Here is an 11,916-nt window from a genome sequence, read left to right as displayed (position 1 = left end):
TAACCAGGCTGACAAAACTCATCTTGTGCTAAATGCCCTGCACCAGTAAACTGCTTATGTGTGTGCAGGAAGGCCTCTGGTGTCATTCAAACTTGTACCCTTTTTTATAGCTTTGCGACTGTGAATGGCTGGAAGCTGACATTTCAATAAGAAATCATTGACACAAAGGTGTGAGTTCTTGCGGGCACTTGAACATACTGATACACACAACAACAACAAAAACGCAGGATGATTGAGTTGGTCTTCTTTTTCTTTCTTTTTTAAAGATATTTCTTTGGCATTTTTATGCTTTATTGATAGTGTAGAGACAGAGTTGAAATGGGGCAGAGAGGAGAGTGACATGCAGAGAACGACCGCGGGCTGGAATCGAACCCAGGTCTGCTGCTGGCCGAGGCCCATGGGGGGGACGCCCTACCAACTGAGCTAAGGGCGCCCCCTAGTTGGTCTTCTTTTGACCACAAAATGCTTAGACAACATTCTTCCTATTTTTGTTCCAGCGTCTTTTTCAACATAACTATCATAAAAACAGTATGTCGTATCAATACGAATAAAAGCACATTTAGTATGAATTCTATTCAAATGCAACAGAACTGCTCTTATTATTGCTTCACTTGAGCGTAGAGATCCTCCTGGCCTTCAGCAGCCGGTGTGAAGCTATTGGCTGTCTGGGACACATTGACCTGTGCATACACTGTATCCTGCTGCTGTCCACTCTCCCGCACCGAGTCATAGGATGGTTCAGGTCTCTGCTTAGAGAAGTCGATCTCACCATAGTGGAGGTCCTTTTCCCCTTCTTCTGTGTTCCTTGCTGATTTTTCAACAAACAGCTCTACTCCTGTTGAACTCTGCAAAAAAAAAACACAAGATGTTGGGACATTTTATGCAGACGGTCATTTTGAATTGGAGTCAGGATCCACATTTTACTGGTCACAGCAGCAGCGAAACATCTTATGTCGTGTCCCGGAAGAGCAAAAATAATTAAATCGTCGCCTCTGTAGGTTGTCAACTGGAAACTTGGTCACATTTCCACCCCCTCATTAATCGTCTATTTTGTGTTCAGTGTTTGTTGCTCAGTGGCCGTGTTAAAAACATTTTGAGTGCAGTGCTTCTTCCAACCTGACTCTGTTGTTGAGTTGAATCATCCGTTGTGTTTGACCGCTTACAGCGCACAAGGGCACTGCAAAACAAACCATTGGACTTTTGAGACGTTGTTGCAGAGATGTACACACCCACAGAATATTACACAATCATCAGTTCCTTCTTCTTGAATGTGGCTGTAGCAGAAGTCCTGGAAGTTTGAGTAACATTTGCTGCTTTACTTTGTGACTTACCAAACACAGACAACCAGGCAAATGAGTATGATGAACCCAATGATTCCTCCAACAACTGCCTCCCATTGAACAGGTCCATCAGGGCGGTCTGTTTGTAGAACCAAACCAAATGTTAGTGACGAATGAAAGAAAACTTGTAACAAAACTGATGTAGCGGTTGCAGTGCAAGTTACTCTTAAGATCAAATGCCTCGTTTCCACCGAGTAGAGCGGGTCGGGTCGGAGCTATTCGGTCCGGGTATTTTGGCTTTTCATTTGCCAAAAGTTGGGTAGGGTACGGTTTAAGCGCACCTAACCGCTCTAAGCCGCTCCTAATTTCAGTACTCCTCCGTTGGGGTACCAGCCGCCTGAAAGGGTGCCGAAAAGGCGGAGCTACACATACCGTCCGTTTATTGGTCGAAAGAATAATTTCCGCCGTGTAGTCACCTCGGCACAAGTGAAGAGAGTCTTGTGTTTTGGCGAAAATGTGAGCGCAGCACTGTTTATTGTGTGGTGTTTTTCCTCGTCATTAAATGAATCAGTTTTTGTCCCACTGCTACGATGCCACGTAGCTGCAGCAGCCAGCGCTGTTCACTCACTGTCTCTATCAGTTGCACCGAGCCGTCTCTGTGCGTTTACGCTCACAACAACACGGGGGGAATAAATAAAGAAGCGGCTGGTTTGACCAAGCAAAAACGAGAGACCGCTGGCTTGACCACAGTTGTTCCACAGCCCGATAGTTTGACCCATATTCTGGCGGCGGCTATCGCATTCCAGCCTAAACCAGTAAGGGTCGGCGGTGGAAACACCACCGAGATTCTTATAAGTGAGCTGTCCCGCTCTGAGCCGCTCCGACCCGACCCGCTCTACTCCGTGGAAACGAGGCAAAAGTGAATGGATTTGGTCCAGTTAAAGCTATAGTGTGTACCTTTCTGTAGCCCCCATGAGGAAACCTGAGATATTACAACAAAAGTGTCAGCGCATCTACATGACGTAAGCCTTTGGTGATCATGCAGGGACTGTATACCTTCTGCTGTATGTCCAGGTTTTTTCTTAGCATTATAATCAAACAACTGACCCATTTTGTGGGCGCTTCTTGGGCTCCTGCTCCAGTGTCTGGGTGCGACGCCAGTTTGTAAACGCTGCCATACTTTGAAATTCAAAAAGAGTTTTGTGGAGCTGATCGGCTTAATCTATTTAGGGTCAGCTCATTTGGCAATGTCTTGTATGTAACCGACATTCATTTATATGAAAACAGTTATCCAATTTAGCTTAAAGTCAATTTACCTTTGATATTAAAATTTGCTGATGTTTGGTTGCCGAGATTGTTTGTGGCCACACAGTAATAAACGCCTCCGTCTGTCACATTGAAGCTGTAAAACTGTCCTTCAGATACAGTCATGGGTCCGTCTTTGCTGTTCTTGAACCAGGTGAAGCGTCTGACTGGAGGCTTGGCTCTGCTGGAGCAGGTCAGGTTCACCCAGCTCCCTGCTGACACCAAACCTGACGGACTGATGGACACTGAGGTGTCTTTAGGAGCATCTGAGGAAAATGTGGGATTCACTTTACTAATTAAAAACTGAAACATCATGTTCTAACAGGATCCAATAACAAACTGTGGTTGTCTTACATGAAACACTGAGAGTCTTAGTCTCCTCTGCTGTCTTCACGTCTTCTCCTTCATTCACAGTGTATCTGGCAGAACAGGTGATGTTGTTTCCATCATGTCGGTCTGACAGTGTGATGGTCTGCTGGATTTTAGTGGTGAAGGTTCCATCTGTGTTTTCCTCTACGTTGTTGTGAGGGTCTTGTTGGAGATTCCAGGTGAGTTGAGGAGGGGAGTGTGGACAGGGAGTGAGAGCTGAACAGGTTATAGTGACAGACACCTTCTCCTTCAGATCACCTGAGATCTCAATGCTGGGCCTCCGAGGAGAATCTGGGGTTTAGAAACGGGCTCACAATCAGCTTGAATGACCGAGTATAGCTATGTATTGGCCAATGGCCAAGATAAATATTACTATTTACCAGCTATAGTATGTACGCTGATCCCTCTGCATACATTCTGAATAAGTGAGTGTCATATTGCAGAATGTTTGAGATTTTAACACAAAGATACAGTGACTCACAATCAATGCAGAAGAGGCCAGTTAGAATAGCTAAAAGCAGCATGCCAACATTCCACAATAACAATGCAAACATGCTGATATTTAGCATATAAAGTTACTCATTTAGCATATTAGCTTGTTAGCATTAGTTAATTATTGCAAAGTAGTACCGAAGCTGATTATGTTTGTTTATAATGTGTTGCAGAGATCAAGGGATTGACATGATGGTGGTGCTCTATTCAATTTCAGGTGATCTCATTTATGACCTCTGAACCAGAATTCATGGCAATCAATCGAACATTTATGTCAAACTACCAACGTGAATCTCATGATCGTCCTGTAAGAAAATTCTGGGGTCCAGTAGTGGAAAGTTACTAGTTCTATTAAATGTATTAAGTACAGTTTGAAGGTACTTGTACTTCTTTTGAGTATATCGCTTTTATAATATTTCATACCTCTAGTCCTCTACATTTGAAAGACAGTGAAATAATCTAACATTTCATCCATGATTTCATGAGGGAAAACCTCATTATAGGGCAGTGAAACTCTCAGGTAATGTGAAAAATTAATTGGCTGCATCAGGGATTGACGACAACTGTCAAAAGTAAACTCAGATCAGTTCACTGTCACTGAAGACAATTATCTAAAATGACTCAACGCATGAGACTTCCCCTTTTAAGCAAAGTTCAGTACGGAGAGGCATCTTCTTTGTGGGTTTATTGGGACATTGGTGCAGGGGAAAAAAGCCACAATCAAGATTAAGGAAGTATTTATATTTTCGTCAGATATTCAAACCAACGGCTGGTTTCTGTAACTTTAGAGGTTCATAATCCTACAGCAGAAGTGAGGGCTACAACCGATTTGCATTTTATTACAAACAATACTGTTTCAAACTCTCTAACCTTTAAATGTTATTTGAAGAGGATCACAAGAATCAATCCTGAAGAAGTGTCTGTCTATAATTTGTGTGTAAACTGGAAAATAAACTGGTGCAGTCTTTCTGACTCAGGTCTTAAGTAATTTCTCATTGGATAGATCTTTACCACTTTACTACTACTGTTGAAAACCACATCGCTTGGATTGTTGCCAAAATAGGGCTAACTTTTAATGCACACTGAAGGTGTCATCTCTGCTGTCATCAAACAAAGTATGAGTGATCACAAACTGTTATCGATTAATTTTGATCATCCTACTATAGATTTTTAGTTTCACAATTAAGGTAAGTGTTACTATTCTTGCTGTAACATCACAGGCTGACCAATACAAACAAAACTCTCTTACCTGTAACTTGTATTTGAAGAGGATCACAAGAAGCTGTTGCCCTGTATAGCCAGTTCTCAATCCTGAAGAAGTATTTGTCTGTGTAAGTTGTGAGTAAACTGGAAAATAAAGTGGTGCAGTTTTTCTGACTCAGGTTTCCAGTAATACTCATTGGATGGGCGTTATTTGTCCGACTACTGTTGAAAATCACATTGTTTTGAATGGAAACACTGCTGTCAGTTTTAATCCACACTCCAAAAGTTTCTCTGCTGGCATTAAACTCGCTTTGTCCTGTTTTAGCTGTAAAGTTACATGGGATTTGCAAACAAGACCCACTCAGGGCTTCCATCTTCCGTGGTGCAGTAATGACGAGGTCTGCCTTTCCAGGACAATCAGCCAAAGCACCTGTAAATCAAACTCATGTTTATAATAATGTTTCATAATGTGGAGAAAACTATAAATATAGAATGTATCAAAGAGAGAGAAAAAAATGGAAGGAACAGACTAATCAACCTGCTTACCTGAGAGAAAGAAGACATGGAGAAACATGCTGTATGTTGCAATATTCACAGACAAGGAGGCCAAGAAATCCATCGCCTCGCTTTGCAAACAAAATAAAGTTCACAATAAGTATAACAAAATAATATGATTGTCTTGGCTCCAAATATATTAAGTAAAATAGGGGAAATAACCTTATCTAACCAGCTGTCTGTCCACATCCAAGAGACAGCAAAAATGATATCCTTTTAGGGGTGAAAATACTTCAGTTTTTGAATTTGAGCTCATCACTCCAAATAACCCACTTCCCCTTTTGGCTGTTCGAATACAATAGCTCTCTGTCTATCAAAACTACACAGTTAGTTCAGTTATTATTATTTTAATTTTTTTTTTGTTTTTTTTTTTACATGCATCATCTGACCCAAGGGACTTACAGTAAAGTTCACACATTTAGTGCCCGCTGCAAACTTACAGTGTACATGAACCACAAAAAGTAGGATATTTGATCACATCCAATTATTGACTTTCAAACAATGCAACACATTCTGCAGAGGGGGAAACTTCACCTAGGCCTACTTGTTCTCCAGCTAGAGATAAGTATTTAATTAACCTGTTGCATGTTGAAATCAGGAAAGAATTCACCTTTTTCCATTTTAAAAGCCACCATTGCTTTTATTTCTTGAAGAAAAACACTGAAAATATCCTCAAACACTCCTCAGAGATAGTTTTTTTATTTTATTATTATGATTGTTTACGTAAAGATAAATCAGGTTTGGTTGTGAAAAATGCACAGTATTTCATCTCACCTCACAACGTCTGGTGCCCTGTGTTGCTCACTCTCAGGTTTAAAAGGAAAACAAAACATTTCAAGAATTCAGGAAAATACAAACATTACTGTAATGATTGAATAGGGGGCTGCTCATTAAACAGGCTTCACTGCCCAAAGTGCAGAGGAAATAGTTGGACAGCAGCCTCCCACAAGGAAGTATCTATGAAGAAAAAGGGTCAGCATGCACACATTCTTATAACATTACTGGTTTGGCTTGCATTATATTTTCAAACACATTGCAGTCATTATAAATACATTTAGCCAAATAAATGTAGTTATAATATAAGATAAGATATCTCATGGGCCTGTCCAGGGAGATCCCTGACAACTGATAACCATTCGCCATCTACCACACCTCTATCCTAAACTATGATTGGCTATCTGCCTGTTCAGAGGCGGGTCTTTGGATAAAACCTACTTTTTGACGGGTTAACCCTAAAATGTATTTATCTTTTAAATAGTTTTTTTTCATTACATTTTTTTAAGGCTCATTGCAGCGGTTATGGGTTACTTTGTGTGAATGTACTATGTGTTTGATTTATTTGGGTCTTGTTGATCAGTTGATATAATATGCTCATATCATAACCCTTAAAAGATTGTAAATGTTCCAATATTCATCTTGTGCTGTAATTTAATCTGATAAATGTCAACAATTAATGTCCTCAGTTCCCAAACGCTCACTCAGAGTTGTTAGAAGAAAGGGTGATGTAACACAGTGGTAAATATTGCCCATCCCAACTTTTTTGAAACGTGTTGCAATTTTTAAATTTAATAATTATACATATTAACAAAAAACTATAAAGTTGATCAGTTTAAACAAATGCATATGATGTATTTTTACTGTTATTTATTGAATACGCGTCAAAAAGGATTTGGAAATGATCACATTCTGTTTTATTATTTATTTTGCATAACATCCCAACTATTTTGAAATTGGGGTTGTAATAATACCATATATTATACCGAAACCAGTGGTGTTGGTTGGATGAATCTGGAAATTAAATTGATTATAGATACTAACCAAATGCGACTGTTACGGGTCCCATGTCAGTGGACAGATGTATAGATAACTGAAATATCAGAAAACAATGATGACACGAGACGCGGCTTGTCTTCACATAATCCTCATTCGTTATCTTTATTCACATGTTCTTTACTGTACTGTTTAACTTCACATTGTCCATTTATTTTTCCAGTATCATATTAGAGTATATAATTATTGTCTCTGTAGACATATTATAGGGCCGGTTTCGCAGACATGGATTAAGCATAGTTCTGGACTAAATTGTACCTTCAATGGACAATCTCCATTCAAAATTCCATTTAGTCCAGGACTAGGCTTAATTCATGTCTGTGAAACTGGCCCATAATGTTCCATAAACACACAAATATACTATCAATCCAGTGTTCTTCTTCATATCTCTATTGCCCTTTCAAAGGAACATTTAGTCAACAGTGCAGCTTTAATGCTGTTAAGATTACTTAAGTGTTAACTGGACTTGTATTTCACAATATCTTGTAAATAAACTTGAACATTTTTAACATACACATTTTCTTACCGAGACATGTTAACTTCATGAATTAACATATTCTAACTTTAGTCATGAACTTCAACTTGCATGTCTTTAACCGTTTTTTGAACAGTCTATTTCAATGCTTTACAAACCCAATACACCTTTTGTTTTGACACCATACAATAGATCAAGGAGCCAGCCACGTGTGTTGTAATCCCCATTAAAAAAAGGTAGAGACAAGCTTGGCCTTTACTAGCTTTCACCAACTAGCTGCCTGCTAACAATAACAGTTAAGTTTAAGGCGCTGCCATTACACCGTTCTCGGCAGGCGTCAGGCCTTGTGAGCTTCCATTTACATTCATTTCCACACTCATACTTTACTGCACATTCTCTTTTCAGTTACAGCAACTTCTCTTAAGTTTTAAACACATTACCCACCTGAAATATCATGAAACAATGATGACACGAGAGACATTTCTTGTTTTCACATAATCCTCATTCGTTATGAGTGCGCTCATTGGGATAAAATGTGGGCAAACATTAGAGGGCATCACACGACAACCACACAGATGAACACAATGATCCCTCCAGGGACTGCCTCCCCATGGTGAAGATCTTTCTCATATAGAGGCAAAAATGGTAGAAGTAGTTAAGTCAGGTATAAGTCAAGTTAATAAGAATCATGGCTGTCAACTAGCTTTTATGTAAAGGTCATCTTGATCTCATACAGTATTTTGCATACGCATCCTTCCAGATGTAAATGCAGATCTTAAAGGGGTAGTTCAGGATTTTAGACATAGGGCCTTATTCCCAAGTTAGCCTTGGTGTTCTTTATCAGTGGAGACAGTTTTCAACACATTTAATTCAGTCCTTCTAGTTGCAGAGTGCGCTCGTGCTAAGCTAGCGCACGGCATCGGGGGGATATCTAGCCTGCAACTAAAACAGTCTTACCCACTCCACAGTACACCCGAGGCCAATCAATTATAACGCCAGACTATCGATGTAAATGTCTGTGTTGATAGAATAATTTTAGAAATAAAACCAACCTCGCATATTGCATTTTGAGGGACTTTATTCCTTGTAGGCTGCGGCAGCGGCGGACTAATACCTAGGTTACAGGCTCTATAATAGTTTGTTTACCTGCTGCTGCCCGTACCTGTACGAGCCGGAATACACTGATGAAGAATTGAGAGGGATGCTCAAAGGGCAGAAAGAGAAAGAGCGTCTGTAGAGACAGCCCCCGCTGGAGCTGCAGCAGAGAACCGGGACAGAATGACGGTAGACTGGTGGCAGTGCAGTTTCAGTTTCTGTCCCACGCTGCTCTGTTTACTTTCTGCTGTAGTGATTCGGTTACACAGCAAAGTAAAAGTCCGCTGCTGCTAAGAAAGCAGTCCCTCAAAATGCGATAATTCATGCGATGCGAGGTTGGTTTTATTTCTAAAATTATTCTATCAACACAGACATTTACATCGATAGTCTGGCGTTATAATTGATTGGCCTCGGGTGTACTGTGGAGTGGGTAAGACTGTTTTAGTAGCAGGCTAGGTATTCCCCCGATGCCGTGCGCTAGCTTAGCACGAGCGCACTCTGCAACTAGAAGGACTGAATTAAATGTGTTGAAAACTGTCTCCAATGATAAAGAACACCAAGGCTAACTTGGGAATAAGGCCCTATGTCTAAAATCCTGAACTACCCCTTTAAATTACATTTGCAGACATGCAGCCCACTGAAGCAAATGGCTACAACAGTTTCCTTAACCCACCTTTCTGGATATAGACAGCCACGCCACCATTCTGGTCACCCTGTTCCTGCCTTGCCTGGCTGCCCCCCAACCTAACCTTTGTTCTGTTTACTTGTTAATAAACAGAACTCACTCTCTCACGATAAATGCCTCTCTGTATCTGTATCTGAATCAGTCTCGGAAACCCTGGTCCTTGTTTATTCCTCGAAAGTTAACCTTGATAAGTCTAAGGGTACAGGCGCTAGCAAATCCCCCCAGCTGCATTACAGAGCCACAAGATTCCCCTACTGTAGCCTGGGTCAAGCAGTAAGGCCTGTACTGTTCTTAACACATGCTTCCCCCACTTGTTGACAATGGTGAGCGATGAGTAATCTGACCATAGGCTGTCACATTTATCCACATTGAAAGACCTGTGCCTGTGGTTTGTGCACCACTGAACTCTCATATGAGCATTCATCTTTGTAGTGAGGGGTTTTATGCACTGCAAACACCTCCTATTCTATCTCTGTCATATGCAATTGTCAACAAACTGCATGACATGCATTGACATTCTTAGTCACCTGAGAAAGAGTTGCTCTTCATACTATACACAGCACTGCAGTGCGTGAAGGTCGCCACAGACACTCGGATAGTAAAACTGGGCGAAGCCGCAAATACAGGCGCTTTCATCAGTGGGCCACATGCTCAATCACCATTGTTTTAACTCACTATTTGATAGATAGGAACTTAACAGACAATAAACTGCTGGATGTTAATATTACGGAGAACATATTTAAGGTAAACTCCCCTGAAATGTGTCGTTATACATTTCCAGAAAATGTGTCTCCCATGGGTGATGGTCTCAGGACATTGTGTTTATGACTGTTCCCCAAGATCTGAGGAAGGAGGCCCTGAAGATGTGTGTGCCCTGCTCCTGGAGCACCCTGCAGAAGGAGCTCAACCTTCAGGACCTAGCGACTCTCAATGAATTGAAATCCTTTATTAAGAGTTTGAAGGGAGAGTCAGTTTGAAATTGCTAATGTTTAAATAAATAAATAAAGTTTTCTAATGAATGAGCATCGGGCTCATCAAATGTGCGCTTTCCATAAAACACGTCTGAACATTTACTGCAGCTTTCCCATAGGTCTAAATCACTGACTGTTCCTATGTAAAACCAAATTTTTTGAGCAGTCTTTGTGACTGAAACTATTCCCCCAACAATGAATCCTATTGTCTGAGTGTGTGTGTATAAATAAACTGAAGTGAGTACAACTACAGTACATACTGCTCCTCAACTGACAGCCGTCATGCCTGGTCATGTGTAAGACTGCTGAGAGACAAGCAGACAGCTGGCACCTGGACAGTAGACATCACTGTAAGCAGACCTCATGCCCAAGGAGGTCACATCTAATCATGGAGTGCAAATGAGTGACATTCAAGGAGGCTTTCAAGTGTTGTGTTAAGGTCCCGCAAAAGAATGAACTTACTACTTCCTCAGTTAGCACCTTGTCACTTTCCTTGGACAGTAAAACTTAACAGGAATCTTGAGGGTTAAGGGGATCAAAACCTTTTCACTGAGCAGTTTGTCAAACCTCTGGGCCTCTTTCCGCCACTCTCCCAAGTCTCTGTTTGACGGACCTGTTTCAGTCTTATTTGCTTTACACTCATTTTCATTAAGATAATGAGGTAATTACGCCTGATAAAAAAAATAAAGGTATTTTCCAGTATAGAAAAGAAAAAACTGCTGCATACAACCAAAGTCTCCAATAAATAAAATACTTCTTAAATAAAAGTGAAAGTTCTGCACCGCAAACCAAACAAGCCTGTACATATTTATTTAAACATATTGAAAATGAATGTACAATATAAGTTGGTGTACCTTGCATAACTGCATGAACCTAGGGATGCACCGATCCACTATTTTTAGTTCCAATCCGATTCCGATATCGGCCGATACCAATACTGTCCGATACGATATCATAATTGTTATACATTTTTTTTACAAAAAAATGTTTTTTTCTTATTCCTGATAGTTTTAGTTATCACACATTTTGAACTGCATTTGCAGTCAGTGTAGACTTGTGTAGCATCATGGACCGCAATGGAAATAAGTTGTTAACTTTATTGTTTCCCTTCTGGCGATCTAATAGCTGTATTGTTTTATTCCACTGCTTTTATTTTTGCCAATAAACAAATACAAAAAAGAAAAGAAAAAAAAGTCAAATAAACCCTGCCTTGTGTGAGTTATTATAGATTATGTGATAACAACCTATATCCTAAATGCTTATGATGATCTAATGTAAATGTTTAATGTACAATAATAACCTTCCAACCAATCTTTCTATTATAATATGCAAACCTTTGGTTGGCTAAGTATATAGGTTAGATGCTCCTAGGACTCCCATGTATGGCCTTTAAGTGTTTATTTATGTCCACTGAGACCTTAACATTGTACAAAACACCTGCTGCAGAACAATCACAGTCCAAGGTCTGGCAATCAAACCAACCTCACAAGTGTCAGGAAGAATCCAAGAAGTATTTCACAGGTTTATCTTTGTCCTCAATGCTAAAGACAAAGGAACAGTTGACAAGACAAATGTACAGTATACAGAAGCTGTTGCTCTTACTTGTGACAATGGAGCATTGTGACCTTGTCTTCATCAACAGGAGACAGGTGGATG

General features: G+C 40.2%; 1 protein-coding gene and 1 long non-coding RNA gene across 2 annotated transcripts; both read right to left on the bottom strand.

The window, feature by feature from the left end:
* Positions 1-267: 267 nt before the first annotated feature.
* On the bottom strand, positions 268-1,387 carry LOC307267574. The gene is made up of 3 exons (XR_013845406.1): positions 1,332-1,387; positions 1,117-1,177; positions 268-845 (listed from the first exon to the last, which is right to left on the bottom strand). It is a non-coding gene; the product is annotated as an uncharacterized lncRNA (long non-coding RNA).
* Positions 1,388-2,224: 837 nt separating this feature from the next.
* LOC307268088 (vascular cell adhesion protein 1-like) lies at positions 2,225-5,267 on the bottom strand (the record flags this gene model as incomplete). Its single annotated transcript, XM_080050606.1, has 5 exons — positions 5,196-5,267; positions 4,696-5,079; positions 2,940-3,245; positions 2,597-2,851; positions 2,225-2,262 (listed from the first exon to the last, which is right to left on the bottom strand). Exons 1-5 carry the CDS (start codon positions 5,221-5,223, stop codon positions 2,225-2,227), a joined length of 1,011 nt encoding a protein of 336 aa, XP_079906732.1. The 5' UTR covers positions 5,224-5,267.
* Between the last annotated feature and the right edge of the window lie 6,649 nt (positions 5,268-11,916).

The sequence above is a fragment of the Ammodytes marinus genome, assembly GCF_949987685.1.
Source record: "Ammodytes marinus genome assembly, chromosome: 21".
NCBI classification, from domain to species: Eukaryota; Metazoa; Chordata; class Actinopteri; order Uranoscopiformes; family Ammodytidae; genus Ammodytes; species Ammodytes marinus.
This window is presented reverse-complemented; position numbering and strand designations above follow the sequence as displayed.